Source organism: Oenanthe melanoleuca, chromosome 2, assembly GCF_029582105.1.
Source record: "Oenanthe melanoleuca isolate GR-GAL-2019-014 chromosome 2, OMel1.0, whole genome shotgun sequence".
Lineage (NCBI taxonomy): Eukaryota > Metazoa > Chordata > Aves > Passeriformes > Muscicapidae > Oenanthe > Oenanthe melanoleuca.
In genome coordinates, this window is record NC_079335.1 from 135,476,551 (window position 1) to 135,499,568 (window position 23,018).

The following is a 23,018-nucleotide window of genomic DNA, read 5'->3' on the forward strand; positions in this document are numbered from 1 at the left end:
GCAACGTGAATGTTTAAGAAAAAATACATGAAAAAGCTTTGTCTGAAAGTTTTAGAAGTTATATACAGACACATGTAAACGTACAGATGCTCATATATATGTATATATATGCAAGTTATCAATGACAACCCTTTAAAAGTGTTCCTAAAAATGAACAGTTAAGAAATTGCTCTGTATTTCTGGTATACAAACAAGTATGGACCTGAACTTCATTTAACTCCAATGTTTATATTGACGAGCAGTAAAGAAGCTGAGCTATAAAAACGAACGTGAAGGTTCACTGTGTTCTAACTGGCAAACTAGGATAGCATCACAAACCCAATGAACTTTATCTTTTGTGGAGTCTCCTGGCTGAGATGACCCAGAGGTACCACTCCTCCCCAGAACACCCAGCTCGACTGAGCCCCACAGCTGCTCTGCTGAAACAGCCCCAGGGTGGTTTCGAAGCGACTCCCACCTCCCACAACAGTCTCAGCTGCACTCAGCAAATGCAAGCACTGCTCTGGTTTCACCCAAGGTTGCTGAGGTTTGCCTTTGGAGTAAAACAAGTCAAAGCCTGCCTGACACCAACGTGCTCAGAGCCCCAGGGGCCACCATGGGAGGGCACAACTCTTCCACCTGCCTCCTTTTACTTTACATGCACAAAATGTCTCAAACATGAGGAGCCATAAAATTAAACAATCATTAAAGAGCTATGTTGCAATGGTGTAGGTAGATATGTGGGTTCACACTGATTCTAATATATCAACTTTTTTTTTCCCCACATATTTCCCAGCCTACAGCCCAGTATATTCTGCTGTCCTCTGACACACCAGTATGGTGCTAAAGTGCCTCCTACCCAATCTTTAGTTTTTTAGTAAGACTGACATTTGTTAATTTAGAGAAAAAAATTGTCAGATTGTGAGCTATATTAATTTCACCTACCCATAATGCTACCATACACACTATCCTACTGAAATATAGTATCATGTCTTTTGCATAGAGAACAGTTTTAAAGACTTTCAAAAGTCACCAGAAAAATCCATCAGTTCTGACAAGAGGATGAGTTAAAAGAGTTTTCATAAGGAGAAAGCTATTTCTAGTGGCAAAGTAGAACTATAAGGAAGAACTACTGATGGGGTTGCTTTATGAAGTCTGTGCTTTGTTGTAACAATTATTGGCTAGAAAAGCAAGGTAAATAAAAATGGCATGATGGAATACTCAGTGCAACTTTCAATAATTTTAAACAGAGATGCTAACAGATATGACCACTTTCTTTTGGGACATTTAATATAGTCTGTGCTTTGGATAAATGAATGGAAATTAAAAGCAATCATGAGTTCCTACACATTAGGAAAGTAAAGATTTTTGAAGACAAATGAGGGTATCGCAAAAGGAAGAGGAAATTAAGCTTTGAAACAAAGTGACTGAACACTGGCTTCCTGCCTAGCATTTTGAAGAAATAGTAAGAGAACCAGAGGTTTGGATCATATTGGGTACCTTACTCCTCATGTGTTTATTCCATAGTCTCTAAAAATGCCTGCAGTACACAAACCAAAGGGTAATTTTATCCCTCCCATTTCAGAAATAATTTTATAAGTATATTGCTCTGATTTTTAAACAGCAAAAACATGCCATATTTTCAATGGCAAATGAGAATAATAGCCAACTGACTTTTCTCGAATTCATAAATAGTCAACTCTTGGCTGGAAAAAGAAGCATAAAAAATTTCAATCCAAATGAAGTTGAAGTAACCACATGCAGATGGCATGAAAGTAATACCTTAATATGAAATCTGGGCAACAATTCTTATTCTTAAAATAACACATTCAATAGATCAAAATTAAAACTAGTATTTTTTTGAAAAGTAAAATCTTTGCAGCAGTTTATTACAGAAACTCTTTTGTTCATCCAATCAATTGCTTCTTCATGGAAACACTAGATGTGTTGTATTTGCTTTAATTCTGTGTATTCTGAGTATGGAATCTCCCTGGTCCAGAGTAACTGCATCAGTTACACATTAGTGTTCTTTCTTTAGCACAGGGATTCATTAAAAAACTTCACCAGTGCCATAAGGCACCTGGCAGTTAGTTCTTGGGTCTTTTGAAAATATTTTTAATTATTCATTAAATCAGATCAAATAAAAGTATTTACAAAAAAGAGAGTTGTTGTTTTTTGGGGTTTTTTTCTATTTTGCATGTGACATATATAGAAGTAAACAACTTCTTCATACAGCCTCATTTCCTAACCAGCTCAGTTCCTGCTGTCCCTGCTCACCCTGGATAGGAAGTTGACCACTTCATATGCAACTCCAAGTAGTTTCAAGATCAATTTAGAATGGACTTATTTTCAAATCAGCCACTGAATGAACTGGCAGGGCTGGCCTATTATCTTCTTTTCTCACCCAGTTATACTGAGGAAATAAATTAAAATCTTATGGTATCACACATCAACTAAGTCATATTACGTAATTCCATTCACTCAGTTGCTGCACTCTCTAAATCTTGCTGTGTCGCTTCATGAGAATCATGACATTTCTCAAAGTAGCCTATAAATTACAGCAACCACTTAATACAGCCAGAGAGTACTACATTCAATAATGAAATGCTCATACTTAAGCAATAAAATCAAGATTAAATTTAAAACCCAAAATAAAACAAAAACCCAGACAAATTACTTCCACATAACTCAATTATTAACTCTAAGTTACACAGTCTCATTCCCATTTACAGCAAAGTGCAACCATGCCATTAAAATGACCTGTCCACACAGGATTTTAAAGAGCAAGCACCTTTCCTATTTCCACCAATGGAAGATAAATTAACTATCACTTCCACAACAAAAAGGACAAACTTGGCCCTTTTCTGAAAGAAACTTCCTCACAGTTAGTGAAAGAAAAAATCATAGAAAGAAAAATTCATAGAAAGAAAAAATATGAAAATAATCCTGCTATTATTTGATAAATTAGATAAAGATAAGTTTCCCATTCAGATAAATTCTGTCTTTTTCCCTTGCCCAAAAAAACTGCTTTGTCTTTATTTCTGTTCTGCTTGGAGTTAACTGACTTGCAGGTCTCAGCAGTGATTTACCTGAACCTCCCTAAAAACTATAGTGAGAAGCCAAGAGCTCTCACATCCATGTTCCAGTCCAGGAAAGTTTATTTTAGTGTAAAAAATGTTTTTATTTTAGTGTAGGAAGACTAAAGCTTTCACTACAATGTAAATATTACTTTAAAATAAGTAACATAAGCCATTTAGAAGAAAAAAATGTACCAGGAAGAAAATCAGAGTATTAAAAAAAAAAAAAAGGCACATATTTTTCCATTTAAGGTCAAGAAGATTCTACAATGTGAATTAGGTTAACTAAAAATTAGGCTAATGTGAAGCTTAAGCTAAGACCAGTTTGGCTTCTAATGCAGACTTATAAAAGCTTGGTTTGACAAAGAAACCAAACAAATTTTTCATATTGGGTTTTCTTATAATTTGAAAGGAAGAAGAAAATAATTCTATGAAGGTGACAGAGTACTGGAAAAGGCTGCCCAGAGGGTTTGTGGAGTCTCCTTCTCCAGAAATATTCAAAACCTGCCTGGGTATGACCATGTGCAGTCCAGAGGAACTGCTTTAGCAGGTGGTTGGACTACATGATCTGCAGAGGCCCCTTCCAAGCCAAATCATTCTGTGATTCAGTGAAAAAAAACCCAAACCTACAGCATCTGGGATAACATTCTAATTTTGCATGGTGTCTTTCTAATAGAACATAGAAAAAAACCAGCATCAAGACTGCACAAAAACAAAAACTGGAAAGGGATGTAGTGAATAGAGTGTAGAGACAGCACCTCTTTTCTGTCCTTCCAAGGAATTGGTTCCTGCCCCATAGCAACTTGTATTACAAACCATTAAGCAGGTACACAGGAGAAAGGCAGGGCAGAGAAAATAAGAATATAGAATGATAGGGAGAAAAAGATAAAAATATCAATACTATGTACTACCAGTACCACCTTCTGAAACAAAAATGCATAATTTCTTTTTATGCCTTGAAGACACAAGTAATCACATATTTACACTTTGGTTAAAAGCTAGAATGCAGAACGAGTGTAATGTGAATTTTAAATTAAAAATACTTTACCAAGAAGGGCAAGGGAGAATCCTCTATAGACACAATTAACAGAATTGCTTTAATACACTTAAAAGTTTTAACCTTTGTGGTCTTTGAAGTGAACAGTGGAACTGCACCTATTTCAGGTTTGCACAGAAGGGCTGTACTGCCCTGAAAAGTTTTACAGTGCCGTAAACTAATGAAATAAATTATCTTAATTTGGTTGGATCTATTTTCATTAACTGTATGACCCACCGAGGGAATGAGGACAAATTTTAATTTTACTAATGTATTTCAGTTCTGCATTACTCTGGCACTCTGTGATTGTGGCTCAGTGCTGCTCACTCGGCCATCTCGGGGCCACCTCTCCCCCTCCTTCCCTGCAGGGAGGGCTGTGCAGGGGGAAGCTGTGACCATCATCACCCCAAGCTGGGCTGAACAGGACTAACTCCTGCCACATTCCCATCAGGACTACTGAAGACACAGCACAGTAGCACCAACAAGCACATTATGAAAACAGAGAGAGCATTTTTATTATAAACCAGAAGTGGGAATGCATTATATACACCTGGAGTAGAAAATAAACATATGAGAAGATAAACCTTTTTCACAGCATGAAGAAAGAAAACAAGTAAGAAAAAATCTGGACACATCCTTTGACAAAATGCTTTTCCAAAGCCATTAATGGATTTTCAGATTTCATTATTTGACCTGCTGCCATGGACAGACAGAAGTCTAAAAAGAATGAGATAATACTGTTCCACATATTATTTAGAAAACAGTAAAAAAAAATAACAGCAATAATTAATTGAAAGTTTCCTACAGCATCTCTGTGCAATTTTTAAAAGTATTATTTATACTGCTGGTATGGTAAGTTCATTACCATAAATTACCATAACAACAGGATTATTTAAATAACTTGGTCCAAAACAGCAGAAAAATACCAGTCTATGGTTACCAGCAAGTCAGAAAATGCCTTTCATGTGTGACAACACTTTCCAAAAAGTTTCTGCAAAGCAGAGTGGCTCTTACAGCAGACAGTAGCAGAGTTGTTTTATCTCACTCCATTCAGCCTTTGTCAGGCTGCACCTGCAGAACTGCACCAAGATCTCTCTGCCACAGCCCATGAAAGACAAGGATGCTCTGGAGAGGGGTCACAGGAGGAATGTGAAGATGATTAAAGGCTTGGAAAGCATGCATTGTGGAGGAGGACTGAGGAAGTTAAACCTTTTCTTACTGGAGAAGGCTCAGGGGGACCTCATCACATTGTTTGAGTACTTAAATGGTAGCTACAGAGAGCACAGAGGCTCTCAATTCACAAAAAGAACACACAACAAGAAGACAAGGGGCTACAGGTGTAAGTTGCTTCATGCAAGATTTCACCTTAATACAAGAAAGATTTGTTTGTGGTGTCTCTTTGGTTTGGTTTAGTTTTGTTTTTGGGGGGATTTTGTTATAATCAGAACAATCAATCACTGGAAGAACCTCCCTAAAATATGATACAGTCCCCATCACTGGAGGGACAAGACAGGACTGGGCAGGGCACCAGGTCAGGGTACAGGGTACCAGGTAGTCTCACCTAGGCTCTCCTTTAACACAAAAGGTAGGATCAGGTGTCTTCCAACCTGGGCTGTTGATTCTTTATGTTTCAGATCAGTCTATCATCTGCTTGCTTACACTTAAATATCTTTGAGAGTGTTTGAGTGCAAGGATAATGAGGATAATACACACCTGAACATGATGCATGTCTTTTTCTATAGTAATTAAAAAACATGAGTATTTTTGTTAAATTGCTATTTCTGGTTTTGGTTTGGCTTTTTTTCTTTTTTTTTTTTTTCTTTTTTTTTTATTAAATGTGGACACATATGGAGTTACATTCTGCCACTAAATTCATACCTACACAGCAGCATATAACTGAAAGATGACTGTAGCCCCCAACTGTCTCACCTATTTAATACACAGTATGAAATGACATATTATTTTTGAAAGGAGAACAAGAAAGATGCCAGCATGAAACAGTGTTTATAAAAGCATCACCACTACAGCTGTCCCCAAGCAATAAAGCTGTTTATTCCAACCTCCTACCTCATATAAACTGAAATCCTCAGCACTGAAAAACAGCTTCAAATCTGTTCATGACTCCAAGACAAATAAGAAGTGTCTTCTCTCTCCAAAATATACAATTATGGTCATGTCCAGAAATGTCCATTTTCTATGAAAGTGCACAGACTTAAAAATTCCAGATTCATATTTTCTTAACACTAATACATACTGTATTGGTTGTATCTTGAAATTTTATTCTACCTCTGTACATACTGATGCAATCAGCATAAAAATAATTCTCTTTAAGGCTTCTTTGTTTCTGTGGTTATGCACAAACATTCAGAGAATATTTAACAAATATCTGTACTAACATATTCACATCTAAGGTTTATACAGGAAAACACTGATATTCTTTTGAGTTCAGGAGATATGAAAACTCTTCCATGGGTGTAGGAATACAAAAAAATCAGAAAAAGATATTTTAAATATGGAAATTAGGATTAGATTTAGAAATCTGGATCTGAATCGAGTCAGATCCAAAGTCAGATTATACCTAGAACAGACCTGTGGTCCTGATTCTCACCACAGAAAAACATGGTGAAAATTTTAACCTTAAAAGCAGAAACCATACATACAGAACCAGAGCACTTACATACACATCATAAGAGCTTGATTCCCCTTCCCTGACCATTTTTAAGCATTCTGACATGTAGCAGAACCAGCTCCAGCCATTCCCAGATGGAGATGTGTCTGTGGGAGCTGAGCCCTTCCCCAGCAGCAGAACCTCACTGCTGGAAGCAGCTCAGCACATCCAGCCTGGAAGGGACCAGCTGAGATCTGCATGCTCAGCTGGAGGCAGATCCATACCCAGTGGTAAACAAACCAGGAGTCTGGATAGTTTTTAGAATACTCACATTATGATCACTGAAATAAAGGTTTCTCACTTTGGAGCTCACTACACATACCATTTTTTCCTACCTAATAAAAGAGGAAGAACACTGAAACAAATTTAGAGAATAATTACTTAATTGTAGACCCACACAGATCAGTGATAATCCAATACCACAACAGTCTCATGGGAAGTCAAATGCTTTTAGAAATTGCATACAAATTTTGACCATATTACATATACAAAGTATTCCATAGGGGTGATTAGTCAAAGAAAAAAGGAGAAAAAAATAAGGAAAACATTATTACACATGTATTTAGTAACAGCTCCAAGATGTCAGGGTGCTCTTCTGGCAGCCAGACACGGCATTTGGCTGCCTCAGACCACTGCCCTTACTGAGCTGTAATTGTCCCTCTTCATGCTGAGTGGAGGCTGAGAAGCCAGCACTTGATAGCTTACATTTTATCTGAGCATTCAAGCTCCTACACTGAAATAGTTCACATCTTGCCAATATAAAGAAATAAAGGGAGCAGTCAATACCTAATTACCTGTAGCAGCACCAGCTAAGAGAAAATATTCTTTGGCCAAAACAAGCTTTCCACCATCTTCACAGTACAAAGTCCAGAAGAAAAAACTGCTGTAGCAGTTGGGTTAGCTGTCTATCAGAGTGAAGCCAGAGTGATCACAGGGCCAAGAACCCATCTCAAGGAGTAAAAAACATTTATTTGCAAGTGGATATGGGAATTGAGACTTTGAACACTTGCAAGAGCACCTTGAAGTCTTCCAACCACCTCTATGATTAACACAAACTTAAAGTAAATCCTCCACCAGTGCACTGGTCACTTCTACCTCTCCTGGTTACAACCATGCCCAATTACTCAACATTAAATCATGTGCCAAGCCAGCAGCAAGCAATCACATGATATTTGGTGACATTTACCCCTCCCATGATCAGCCTGTGTTCTTGCCTAGTCTCACAAACACTGGGCAGCCTCATGGTTACACACACACACACATTCCCTGCGTTTCATGCAGGACCTTCTCTGACAACCCCCCAGAAAGACAGCTCTCTGCATTATGTACAGCACTCAACACATGCATTTCTCCATTTTTGTGAGAGATATCCTTTATAGAGAGTATGACAAGCTTTAAAACCATCTTTGTATTTCATAATGTATATGCTGCCATGGCTCTATGTTCATTAAGGTTGTTACCACAAGACACAAATTATGAACTGCATGGTCTTTGAAGAGAGAGGAAAGCAATAGACTCTACCCTGACATTTTACAGAGTAATGGATAACCAGTTAAAAATTATTCCTCTAACTGAAGCCTAGCTATTCCTTTTTCCAAATCTCAAAGCCAAGCTCCTTACAATGGCAATAATTTTTACTGGAGTTTCAACCTCTGTGTGTGAGGAGTTTGAGATAAGAGCCTCCACCCCTGAGCCACCCCCATCTTCAGGCCATGAAAGAGAATTCACAGACCCTACCACTGCAGTTACAGTCACAATAAAAGATAAAATCAAGAGGAAAAAAAAAAGCAAAAATACACCTGTCAGACAAGGGGATGCACAAAAGAGATACACTAGTGAAAACAAAAATATATACATTAGCCATAACATTTAGAAATAAACAAAGTAAATGAGCTGCATTGCTGCCTTCTTTCTTAAGGCATTAAATAGAAACAAGTTTTTTGCTGTTACATAAAAATTTGACAAATCCACATGAAATTAGTGGTTTAAATTCACCAGCCTACCTCTGAAGCTTTGATTATTTTTCAACTTGACAGTGCTGAAACGCATTAATTTATAGTATCCAAATGTTTGAAGAGAGCATATTCAATCATATTAAAAGCAGGCCTTATTTTGCTGAAAATACAAGCTGAAGGCAGGTACTCTACAGCTGGAGACACAAGACCCATATGCTGCTTCCACGTCTGATCCTGCTGCAACAGGAAGCAGAGAAACTGCACCAGATTACTATGGACAGATGTCATGAACAAAAATAACTCAGGGAAGTGTTCCATACAGAACATTTCTGCTCAAGAAGACAGCAGCAGTAACCAGCTTCTCTCACCATTCCAGAATGCATTTCAGTTGCTCCAGTCTCTGGCTTTTGCTGGGTACCAAAAAGCAACAGGGCACTTAGGAATCAGACATGTTCACATGTTCTTCAGTAATTCAGTAATGAAATTTTACTCCATCTCCTACCTTGTTGTCATGCACTACTAAATAAAGATATACACCAAATACATAAATGTATAAAAAAAAATATATCTGTATGTAGAATTACACATAATTTCAAATACACTAAACTTGCTGTATTTGCAAATCTGACCAACTTAAGCGAGGCTGTTTTATGATTTCCTCTCCTGCTGTCCTCACACCCATTCCCCACCAGCTGAGAAAGGAATATACTGTTTCAATTCAAGGTGTCTTGTTTGCTGTCAGTTCCAATATTTGACTAATAAAACAAAAATGACCATGTGAGAGAAAGTTTCTGTGTACCTAAACTTGGTGAAAACTTTAACTCTTTCACGCATTCCTTTTCATGTCTCCCTGGTATGAAACAGCATGAGGCCAGATTTGATCAGGGCCCAAGCAAGTCTTGAGGTGAACTGAGGGAAGAAAGAGTTCTCAAATAAAAGTGACATTACCACATATATGAATAAATTTCAGAGAAAATAAGATTTTTCAACTATTCTTTAAAGTTTGGTTGCACTAGGGAAAAGGAAGGGGTTGTGAAGGGCAAGGCAAAGAATAAAAAACAACTTTTTCCTTTTTTTAAGATATTTCAGAATCAAATTAAAGACTTCACTTTTTTTTTCCCTAGTACTTGACAATCTGTAAAAAAGAATTAATTGAGTGAAAGAGTAAGAAACATGATCATAAAATTACAGTATTGTATAGGCTGGAAGGGATTTTAAAGATCACCAATAGCTCCAACCCCTCTGCCATGGACAGGGGCACCTTTCACTAGACCAGGTTGTTCAGACCCCCATCCAACCTGGCCTTGATGGGATGGGGCATCCACAACTTTTTAGAGCAACTTGTTTCAGTGCCTCACTGCCCTCCTAGTGAAAATTTTCTTCCTTATATCTAATCTAAACCTAGTCTCTGTCAGTTTAAATCCATTCCTCCTTGTCCTATCACTACATGCTCTTGTAAAAAGTCCCTTAAAAATCCTTATCTTTCTAAATATATTCTGAAAATAAATTGGCATTTTTGGCTCCATAGGAGTGAAATGATTCTTGGTACAGAGTTCTACATAACTTATCTCATGGGCTTGAGAAATATAAGAAGTTACTGGGAAACACATGGATCATTTGCCCTGTGGACTCTGGAACTAATTGGGAACAATTGCTAGGCAGACACAGCTGACCAGCACATACATCCAGAAGACCTAAAAGGACTCGTAAACCAGACAGTCTTTTCCATTTATTTGATGCATCACTCTAATTTACTGGAGTCCAAGTAAAACTCAACAGATACAAGCAAAAACAATTCCTGCCAGAAATTTTAATGGGCTTCATACATTCCTCCATTCTTAGGTGCTAAAACCCAGACAAGTTTACAGAACTACTTCTCTAACATCTACTTGAACATATCTAATTCCATGCCCTTATTAATCCCTGCTACAGTGGTTTATAATGGTTTCCTAGGAACAAAGTCTCCTGTTTCATCTTCAGAATTAACTGTGATGCTACAGCTTTTGCTCCCTAGTGCTGTTCATAGGAAATGAGGTGTTGTCCACACAAAAATAATTGTACTTCTTTGGCACATCACGCTTTCAAAATGTAATTCCAGTGAGTGTTCATTTATGCCAGAAGGTGACAAAGATCAGCCTGGAATTCCTTATATTCAAAAGAAAGAGATGAGGGCAGCTTTGAGAGAAGTAATTTGAGCCCAGACAGAAGAGGTCTTCATCCAACAAAGTGTCTCTGGAGTCTGCAAGATGAGCACAATATTTTCTACTACCTTCTCTGAAGAGCCATAAAGGCAGGTTAGATCAGCACTATTAATCCCCCTGGTATCTGTAATGGGTCTGCCCTGCAGGTTTCTTGGCACTGTTGCTGCCTTACCCTTGGTGCCAGACCTGCTGTCTGCTGCTCTTTCTGCACGTCCTGGTGGGGTGCACAGAGCACTCCAGCCCCTCCACAGCTCTGCCAAGCACACTGGAACACAACTGGAAGTTGCTAAGTTAATTGATTATGCCAGATTGCAACCTCATTGCTTGAGCTTCCCCTTTTCAGAAGCGAAGGTTTAACCAGTGGGAAACAACATCCCACAGAGGATACTGAAGAAGATATTAAAAACCCCAAAAGGTGTGGAAGAATAGCTCTGTCTGCAGCTACTCCATCCCGTTCCAGGCCCTTCCCTTCTTCCACATAGTGTATCCCACTCTCCCAGCAAATTTTCTTATCCTGTATGTATCCTGCTAAACAGGTTTCAGTCTAATTAATTACCCTGCTAATATGAAACTGGAAAAGGATTGTGATCTTCCAGGTATGTATAGAATCATTAACATATTCAAAGAATAAACCCTCTCTGTTAATACAAAAACCACCACTACAAACAAACAAAAACAAAAAGCAGAGAACTTGCTCTAAAGAAACATCATATTTACAATTTCAAACTGTGAACAGTTAACTCTGGTAACAAAAATGCTACCAGTCTACCACTACTGGCAAATTATTTACCTAGCTGGTGAACAAATTGAAGTAGTTAAGCTTTCCAGAGACTAAAATCAACACAAAGCTTAATATGAAACATCATATATTAAAATTTCATGTACCAAATACTTTACAAGATGATCACTATTAAGATTTCTAATCTAACTTCTTTTGCTGAGACAACAGTTTCATTAACTGCCATAGTGCAAATCTAATGATGCATGGAAATATGCCTCAACAGCATCAAACAAGCAGAACCAACTCAAAAGGTGCCTTCAAATCTGGGCACTGACTTTCCCTTTCAACACAGGCTGATAGAGAGACAGCAGCACACTTCATCCAACCTAACACTGGGTCCTCCTGGAGGAAAACAGCAACGGAAGGGACACTGGCATTAAATGTGCAGAAGAAAGAACAGAAAGACCAAAGACAGAATTTTTCTCATAGAACATATAATTAATTTGCAGATAATTACAAGGCACAAAAATAGTTAATAACTCACATTTGGGAGGAGTTTGAGGGGTTTTTCTTAATACTCTGTGATATTATTTAAGCTCCTTTTAAACTAAGAATGGACTTGAATAAAGAATGTTTGGAGTATGCTATGATTTGGCAATGCCAAACTTCAAATGTCAGTAAGGGGTTTGTGGGTGAAGGAGATCAGTCCCAGGACAGCAGCCCAATGCTGGATTATAAACCTTCCCCTACATTCACACAGTACAGTGTAACAAAGTCTGGGCTGTGTCAAATAGCAAATTTCATTTTGAAGCTCTTCTGTTTAAAGCAAATTCTGAGTTTATGTCCTATTGCTGGAAAATAGAAAATCTGTACATTTTTGTTCAATGCAAAAATTCAGTATTTTCATGGCACATTGCATAAAGAAGAAAAATGAGGTAATATTCCTACATATGCACTACCCTACATATGAGCTTGCTGCTGTTGTTCCAATTTCCATATGAAAGATGCATTTTCCATATACATCTGAAGACACTTTGAAAATTTCAGGCATATACAAAGACATAAAGTGACTGCTAAGTAATTTGAATTTCAGACCTTTAAACCTCTGTGAATACTGACTTATTAATAAATTAAGAAATAATTAAATAAAACAAAAACAACCACAAAATGGAATTACCGTGTCTCCAAAATGGCTTAGTTAAAAAGCAATATAAATATACTGTAAAGAAATATAAGATTGTTGTAAAAATTATAATTAGTCTGTTTTATGGTCTTAAAAATAACAAGCATTTTAAAGTGCAGTGCCAAAACTGACCTACATTTGGCTATTGTGTAGAAGTATTGTTGGATTCCAATGGCAGTGTTTATCAAAAATACTAATTAAAATAACCCTGCTGGTATCTGTTGTGAAGAACTGCAGCACTCCATATATGACAGGAATATGTTTATGAACTTAAATTATTTTCATGTGTTCATTTCAGTCTTAATGTGGTTTTTTTTTGAAGCAGAAGGAATCCCATAAAAATTAAGTCAGCATACTGCTGGTGCTTCTATCATGCTCAGAGAGCCTGTGTCATGTAAGAATACAATTCTTTGTAATAGCTTGGAGTAGCATAAATATTAGATTGATAAAGTAATATATATATATATATATACACATATATATTACCTGTTCTTGCCTCTCCAGCCACTTGTCCACCATGGGATGACTGGCACTTAACGATGAACGAGCATTGTCTCTCTGAAACTGGTTAGACCAGCTACTAGTATCTCGTGGTAGGCTTCTGTAGTTTTCATCTTTCTAGTTTAAAAGAAACAAAAAAGTGTCTTATAAAAAACAACCAGTCCTTGCACATTAACAATGCAGCTGGTTATTAAACTAATACAAAAGAAAGACCCACGGACAGTGCGACTGCTCGGCCACTCAAGGGCAAGAGCTCCCATTCCTTAATGCCAGGGATGCCCAAAGCCTTGGTGGAGTGTAGATCTTCCACCCACTCATGCTTCCCTGCCTCTTTTTCCCTTCCTCTTTTTCAAACCTCCAGTGCAGAGATTCCCAAGTACATACTCAGCAAGGCTTTCAGAGCATCACGCTCCTCACTCCACTCTCACTGAGAGCAAATGTTCCAAGTGAGCCCATTCAGTGACCACTATATAATTTTTCTGAGTCTCTGTATGTAATCAATTTTACAATCAAAGCAGTTTCACAGCTCCAGGTATGGTCCTTTAGACCAGATTAGCATGCTTTAGAGTTCAAAATTTGAATTTATCATTTCACATAATGATGCTTTGCCTGGTTTGCCTGAAGGTATACAAACACAGTCACATTTGAAGAACAGCAGCAGATGGAGATTGTGCTGACAGAGATACACTGATCCTACTGAGACTGATAATTTTTCTCTTTATTTTTAATTGATGAATTTGTCTGCACATCCTTCCTATAAGCTGTACAAATTCTTCACCTTCTAAAGCTTATTAGTCCTTACCCTGCCTTATCACTAAAAGCCAACAAAAGCACAGAGGCAGATTCTTAATGATGGAAGTTACCTTTAGCCTAAAGTCAGTATTACTGATAGGTTACATAGCTTAGTTCCTTCCAACTGAAATAATACATGGAGCTAAAATTCTGCTCAGCTTTTCAAAAGAGAATGATAAATATTCTATATAATATATAAGTATACTTCCTTCAGAAGCAGAGTATTTTCTCCAGTCAATGTTTATCTATCTTTATGCCAAATCAGATAATTTAGAGAGTATCTATTTTTAAAACAGGATTGTACTCCTACATATTTTGCAATATTACTACTTTTAGGAATCTCAAAACCCTCTAAAATAATAAACAAGCACCAGTGCACATTTGCAGCTAAAAGTTATTATGTTCTTTATTTATAGTACACAGATTTTTGACCCCCTCTTAAATCAATACTTCATTCCATCAGCATGAGTATTTCCTTTCCCTGTTTACCATACTGATATTTCTTTGGCCTGGAACAATATTAGTCCAATATTCTAGATGCAGCATCAATTCCCTTACAACTGTCTTTCACAACTTTATTTCTTGTAAATACATGACAGCCTTTGCTAAGAAATTCAGGTCTTAATATAACAGTGAAATACAGCAGTTTTCAGAAGCTTCCTGTGCAAGACCAATCTTTTCCCAGACATATCAAACTTAAGCTTTTTTAATTCATAACAACTTATTTTCTTGAAAGCAGTAACGTTGAAACGCTGTAGTATAAAATAAAATCTTCCATTTCAAGACACCAAAGCTTCAATTCATCCAGCATGGGATAACCTTGTAAAAATATGTTTGCACAGGTAATAAGCCTAACAAATAACCATCTAAATCACTTTATCCTGCCACAAATGAGCAAAAACTTAGTGTTTCAGAAACTAAAAATAATCCAGTATTTTAGTGCTGGTTAACCACACAGCAAACTAGAAACTTGCTCAGTGTCTTTCTTAGAAAGGGGAAGTGGAAATCAGCTTTGTACAGCAAATGCCATAAAAACCAGGGAATGGTGTGCACAAATTGATTTTTCCCTGCTGCTTCTCTTATTCAATTCTTCTCTTCAGGTGACAGGGATGGCACAGTTCCTATAAACCAAAATAACAATTTCTCTTGTTCAAAGTGGTGGGCAGGTATAACAACAAAATCAGAATCTGACAGAGAAATAACGAAAAACCATTTTATGCACAAAACCACCCATACAGTTGGTGCATGCATTTATTGTCACCTACTACAATAACCCACTACCTGACAGACCATCAAATAGTCTGAATGAACAGAAATTTCTTCCTATGAAACAAGATGTTTTCTGTATTTCTGTATTTTATAGAGAATTCCATTTTTTTATAGATTCCAACTTACCATGCTCAATGGAAAGTTTTTAGAAAGACATTTTTATTTATAAAACACAAAGACCTCTCTCCACACAGCATCCATTATGCCTGCACAGGAGTGTTTTGCAAGAGAGAAGAAAAGATGTTCATCTAGGGATGTGTTGTTCTTCAATCATTCAATTACCAGGTCTCAGAATCACAATGAACAGCCACATTGCACAAAGTTTGTATTGGAAATTTGTTCTGTAAAAAGTCTCAGGTATCACAGCACTCAATGTAAGTGAAATTATCTAAGTTAAGAGAGTTAAATTAGGCCTCTGTTTCGTATATCTATACTAATGTCAAGAATTGTGCAGTTTTACGCCTAGTGTTATCTGTGCTGACAGGAAGAGTACATTCATCTCACCTACCAAAATATTTCTGCTTGTAGCCTACTTCTGTAGAAGATTCCCTTTCTCCTGCTAAGACTTAAATCAGCTCATTTTACACAGAAGGCATCCAAGTCACTCAGCAATTTTTTCTGACAGCAGAAACAAAAGCTGGAATGGTAGAGAGATGTGGTTTCTCTAACTCTTTTGGTTTCTCAGTAGTTTCACCTCTCACCTTTCTTCAAATGTTCGAAATAGTGCTATCATCAGATTGGAATAAAATACCAGTGCTGCAATCACACACACAGACATGTTGGTGTTAGCCAAATAGTGAAATATTAGAAGATCCACCAGCCACAGAGAAGCTCTCCACTCCTTTTTGTCATTGCTTTGTGGCTAACAGCTCTCCCTGCACCCTGCAAGGGACAGCACTGGGACAAGCACCCAGCTAGAAAAGGAGCAGGGGGATCAGCACTCAGCAGTGCCCCATGCCATCCTTCTCACAGACACCTACACCACACAGCCTGAAGCTGCTCCTGGCTATCTGTAACCCCACATTTGCAGGGTACATTTCCATTACTGCCAGAGCTAATTCAAAGACAGCTGTGCTGACAGACTACAGAGGTACGGGTGAAAAACATCACTGCATCTTAGACACTGGGATTTACTGAGCCAGCTGTGATGCTGCTATTTAAAATATGTATTGTTTTGGGCTTTTTTGTGTAAAATATTCACTGCTAATCCAGAAAGCTCTGCTTGTCTTCAGCATGATCTAGCTTTAGCACACATGCATCCCAACATGGCTGAAAAAGGCGTGCGTCACTTTTGGCTACAACACCATAAAGAAGATTTCATGGTACAGAAGCCATCAGGGTCACACAGGGAATTCCCATTTCTTCTGGAAATGCAGCTGTAAGCCCTCCTGGGACCAGGGCTGACATGCATCATCAGTTACAATTAAATGCCCTAATTTTTTTAAAAAGAAGTTTTTTCCCCAAACATCTTTGGGGACCATGGGCCATGTCAGCTTTTTCGTGTTTGAAATGGAAATTGATCAATATAATACTAAAAGTGCCAAGTCATAACACCACCACTACACTTAACTGCAGCATTCCAGAGTAATTTTAATGAGGACACATAATCTAACACTTTAAAGATTTAGTTCAGCATGGTGTCCCTGTGGGGTTTTGCTGGAGGATTGGGTGAAAGGGGACAGGAAAAATGAAGCAATTTTGCTATACTTTTAATTTCAGATGATTTGCAATATGTAACAAGAGTCTCATCAAAGACTCTGCAGCTTGTAGACAAAATGACGCATTCGAATGATCTGTGTACTTCAATTACTGTCACTGCATAAATTCACTTGTGATTTTAAATTGCAGTTGTACCCCTGCAAACTCCCAGCATCACAACCCAACCAGAACATTCTCCACACAGTGTGGTGACAGTTCCATGTCTGCTAAATTATTTGCTACATTCCAAATAGTAAAGAAACGGGGTTTTCTCTTTGTTTCACCTCCTGAATGGCTAAACTGGGGCAAATTTTGGTTGCTTATTTAAAACAAAGCTACACTAGACAGCATTACAACACAGATAAAATACATTGAAGACCTCTTCAAAGTAATTCTCTAAAAGACAATTCAAAAATGCAAACCAAGTTTTCACTTGAATTATTTCTACAGCAAATAGCCCATGTGTCCTTTAGGACAGTCACTAAGAGATCATTTTGGACACTGATCAATTTTTTGCTATCCAGTCTTTTTCCTTCTATCCTATGCACTTGGGAAAAGGCTGCTTGTTTGTTTGGCTTTAGCTCCTTGTGATGGCCTCAGACTGAGATAGGATTTGTGATGAAAGATTAAGAAAAAGACTGTTTAGTCTTTTGAGGTTATAATTTCACCTGAAAGACTTTGGGCCAGTTCATGCCAATAAGAGCAATTATTGTTGTTGAATCACTGTCAAGGTTATAAAGGTTGTTGTTCTTTCTTTTAATGCTCCACTATGACCATGTTAGACCTTGAACAATTTGGTGTCACTCTCAGACAGGGTGCTAAAAGCTGTAATTCATTACCAAAACATTCACACAGTTTAAGTAAATCTGTCTGATGAAAACATCTGTGTATAAATGAAATAATCTACACATAGACCCATTTTCCATGCTGTCGGATGGCCTAGCAAATAGATTCCTGCAGTTTTTTATTTGGTTGAGGCTTTGTGGTTGTTTTCTAACTGGATTTTAGACAAAAAAAAAAAAAAAAAAAAAAAAAAAAAAAAAAAAAAAAAAAAAAAAAAAAAAATTAAAAAAAGGAGGCTGCACAAATCATGTATATTTTATGTGGAAAATATATTACATTTATAAAATTAATTAACCCAAAAGATGCAATGCACGAACAGAAATTCCTTTTTTTAAAAAAAAAAACAAAACAAAACAAAAACACAGATGTTAGATTTGGAACTGTTCTCTCTATTAACATAGCATATTTTAACAAGAATTTCTCCCAAACATCAGTAGTTTACCTCCAAACTAATAGTAGCAGTCACTTCCTATAACTATCCATATATCTTAGGAAACTGATACTACTGCTTGGGTGAGCTTCTTTTTATTCCTGGTAGATTCAGTTTTCCAAGGTTGCTCTTTTCCTGATGTATACTGAAGAACATGACCCCAGGAGCTGCACTAATCCAGATACAGCCCAGCCATTTAGAGCAGAGAAGAAGGAATGAGTTACAGACACCCAGTATGTGAAACCTTTGATCTGAGGCCACTCTCCAAGGAGTAAAGGAAAAGAGGACTCTCACATTAAAAAATTACCACAGTTTCATATCTTCCATCAGCTCTGACCCAGAACAGGGGTCACTTCCAACTGGTAAAAACTGATTTGTAGAAGATACAAATATAACAGTCTAATAAAGAACTTGCATGCCCTATTTATGGTGAAAATAGATGAGAAGAATGACCACTCCACATTTATTTGGATCTTTTTAGAAAGACTTGTCTCAGAAATGACCCTCTGTATGGCTCCATGAAAGGATTTAATATATTATGCTTCTAGAAGAGCTCATTAGATGCCAATGAGGAAAAAAGCAGTTGAAAAGCCAGTGTTCTGTTTAAGTTCTATCACCTTACATTCAGAAATTTCCAGAGCTGTGCTATTCCAATTTATACATTCCATGTTATCCTTTGTCTGACAAGCAAGGCCTGACCTTAAAAAAAAAACCAATAAATATGGGCCATGATAAACAGTTTTCTTTCTGTGCAAGTGGTGTTATATGTAAACATTTAGTGTTGAAGAATATGGGCTATATTAAGAGTAAACTAAGAAACATGATACTGCCTATCCAAAACATTCTGTTGATGTCTCTTGTTTACAACACAAAAATGAAAAATGTCATGATCTCTGCACATACACATGCAAAGCCAGAAGTTTCCAAGCAGCGTGTGTGGTTATTTCTCAGATGGAGGGACAGGAAAGAAACTGCTTCTTCCTTCACTCTTTACTTATTAATCTCCTAATAAACCCCCACAAGGAACAATGCAAAACAACTCAAGTAACATGCAGCAGTTTATATTCAGTAATTATAATTCAGAAGCTGGCTTTTATTTTTGTAAGCATAACTAAAAAGACATGGCTTACCATGGTTCCATTTTATAGAAAAATAAATGAACCAGTTAAGTTAAAGTGACATGAAGCTTCAGTTCTGACTCCTCTACACATTATATTTAGAAAACCATTTCCTCCTCTACTATTTTTCATTCAAGTGAATATTCTCTTTTCCTGTGCCACTTTAAAGCATCTAAAGAGTTTTTATGCATATCCACCTATACATGAATCCATAGGGGTATCTGTTTAAATGCAATAATATAATTTTGCACAATCCTGCCATTTTTACCAGATATTTGCTTTTGTACTCAAATTTATATGTTTTATGCCAATTTGGATTTAGAAAAAATGTAATTTGTAAAGCTGTTTGTTTATTTTAAGTGTTGACATGATTCATTTGATTCCTTGGAAGAGCCAAGAAATTAAAGAAGGAAAGAAAAACTGCTAATTAATTAATTTCAAAGCAGCCTCTGAAAATAGGATTTAACAAATAGAATGCCAATATTAAAAATATTTGAGAAGCTAAGAGAAACAAGAAACAAGGGAATACAGGAAACTTCTCAGGGACCTTATATTTAGATCTTGAAATGGAGACTATCTTATAAACCATCAGCATTAGCCTTTTAAGTGTTGGGTAGATGCTTTTAGTTGGCCATACCACTAAAACGCTGCAACTGGCTGTCTGTATGTTTAGAAACTTGCATCTGATGTTCTGAAATGAAGAAAGGAGGCTGGAATGAGGTAACCAGTCTGTCTTCTCTGACTAATGGAAGTGATTTTCCCCTTTCTTCATTGCATGGCCAGCATGGAGAAGAACAGGTTTTAAGGTCAGAAGCCACGTCCCAAACCCAGAGCATCTTCCCCAGTGTCACCCACACCACTGCCCTCCTCTGTATGGAATTAAACAGACCAGGAGCTCCACTGGGCTCCCAGCAAAGCATCCAACCTCATCCAACTTGCCAATTCATTTCAGACCTCAGCCAGAATTCCTCCTGGGGTCTGTGAAGAAACACCCAGAGAAGAACCAGGCCAGGGCTTGCAGAAGTGTTTCTCTTTTATCTGAGTTTACAGCAGTGCACACATCCTTGGCTCCTTGCAGTCTCACTGGTCTTCCTCACACTGAACAGCTTCCCTCCCAACTTTCTTCATCTTATGGTTTTAGCTTTTGTCCATGTTTCCTTTATTTCACATGCCCAGCAGACAAGGCTCTTAAATTGGACATCTGTGTACAAGAGCTGAAGAGCTTGTTTATAAAGAGACAATAAAACTGGATGGTAGCACACAATGATCATCCCATCAGGCTGTGAAACAAAACCAGGCTAAGTCACCTCTGATTCAGTCTCAAAGTCAGTCATAAAAGAAGTAAGTGCAAAGGGTGACTAGGAATTCCTGTATTTTCTGGAGCTGATTTTCCCCACTAACTAAAGCTTAACATCTCCACCCCAGCCTTACTACTCCTTTGCACTGATTGGTTCCACATATGAGTGAATTGTATTCTGATACTGCTTGGTTGTCTTGTCTTCATTCATGGCTAGATAAGTCAAACTAAAAATGCAACAAATTTAGCAAAAAAGGATGAAATATTCACTGCTTAAAACTTGCAAGTTCATGTCTGAACACTGTTGAGAAGCACAGCCTGCAAAATGAATTGTACTTTAAACTTCTCTTTCTTGCTAGCTACACATTCAGTCACAATCCAAATGTGCTTTGCACCAATACACAATCTTGGTAATCAGCAAGAAAGACAGACAAGTATTTTAATCTGCAAAAGCTCTTGAATGACAAGTGCATATGGTTGAATGGTTGTAGGTTACAACTAAATAAATGAAAGCAGGTCAAAATAGATCTAGCTATTACCAAGGAAAATATATGTGCTTCTAACCTTTGGAAATAAAAAAATCCACTGAACTTGAATGTCTAACTGTTAGGGGTTTCTTTAAACTTACTCAAACTTTTATCAACCTACTCTTTTGGGACCAGTCTTTCACCCTCAAACCAAGGGAGAGCTGCAAAAACATAGAAAATTAAAACCAAGAGACAAACACCATAACGTGGGAATTTACACCCTCACTTAGAAGAATGCCAAAATCTTCAATTATCCTATAGCATGTACTTGAAAGCTTTCTGTTTTCAGTACAGCTTTCAGTGGCTCTCAGAGAGGTGCTTTACACTGCACTCACTGAAGTGAAAAGACAAACAACCTGTGCACATTCCACCACTCCTTTATCAGGAGTAAGAGACTCACTCACCCTGACCCTCCTTGGCACTCCCAGCTGATGATGCAGCACGTGTGCCCTCACCCATGGAGCAGACATTGCTCACCCAGACATTCCTCACCCATCACTCCCACTGAGACATGGGCCAGCACAGCACTGGGACACAAATACACATTCTTCCTGCATTACTGATGAAAAACAAAGGCAGTGTGTTTAACTGACTAGCTCAGCCTGAGAGCAGAAGTGGAAAAAACTCACCAGCTCTCAGATCTTGCACTGATATCTCTCTTCAGGGGGACAGAGAGCAGGTTTGACAGATGGGCATCCACAAACGGATGACTTGGAGCAAAAAGAGGTAAAACAACAAAGGAGAGGGAGAAAATTACACCTTCACTTCAGATTTATTGCTCTTGTTGTTGGCTTTTTTTCCTGCTTAACATGTGGTCATGACTGACTTTTTAATGCCAACAGCTGAATGCTGTCCATGTACTCAGTCCTCAGCAAAAAGACCATCATAGCATCAAATGATGCACATTGGCTGTTACCTCTGTGCACCAGGCAAGGATTTCACACTTTGTGTCTCTTATTCCCAACCTGCTGGTGATGATATGAAACATTACAGTTGTTTTCACATTTTGAAAGTCAGGAATTTTGAGCTCTTTCATAGAGTTTTCATTGCATTAAAATATCACCAGCTACTCTGCTGAAGACAGTCAGACAATTCTTCATGATATTCATGAAAGCACCTAAGGCAAAGGGCACAAGACGAAATAGGAATTATTCTATCAAAACATAAGAAAACAACTTTGTTATTCTGAGAATGATCGAACACTGGAGGAGGTTGCCCAGAAAGGTGGTGCAGGCTCCATCCTTGGAGATGTACATACTCACACCCTGACTGGACACAGACCTGAGTAACCTGCTCTAGCTGACCTGCTTTGACCAGGCAGGCTGGACTCAACAGTCTCCAAGGTACCTTCCAGCTTCAGCTGAACTGTGATTCTGTGAAAGTCATGAATTTTACACACTGCCCAGGACAAAAACCACACATACTATGTTGGTTTCATATTGCATTCTCTTCAGGTACAATTCCTCTAAACTATTTAATCACCATGCAACAAGCTGCCAGCAACAAGTTACTATCACAAAGCAAGAAAATTGATGCATGTAACTTCTGTCTTCTTGACTTCCCATTAATCTCTCTCCTGTAACATTTTACATATTAAAACACTTTATTTCATCACCTGTGGATAACCCATGCTCATTCTCCTTTCCTCTCAGACTATGCAAAATCACATCTCAAATGACAAAACTCATGACCATGTCATTGAAAAGGAAAAAAACCTGCTCAA

At 37.7% G+C, this 23,018-nt stretch overlaps 1 protein-coding gene across 16 annotated transcripts in view; it reads right to left on the reverse strand.

Annotated features, from left to right (window-relative positions):
• Positions 1-23,018, reverse strand: part of PARD3 (par-3 family cell polarity regulator) — a 440,327-nt gene that overhangs the window by 235,076 nt on the left and 182,233 nt on the right. For 9 of the 16 annotated variants that reach the window (XM_056483426.1, XM_056483430.1, XM_056483441.1 and 6 more), the window contains exon 5: positions 13,307-13,438. The exons of the other annotated variants lie outside the window; for them this stretch is intronic. In XM_056483426.1, the coding sequence (XP_056339401.1) occupies positions 13,307-13,438 (132 nt within the window). The remainder of the gene's footprint in view (positions 1-13,306; positions 13,439-23,018) is intronic. 16 annotated transcript variants of the gene reach the window in all.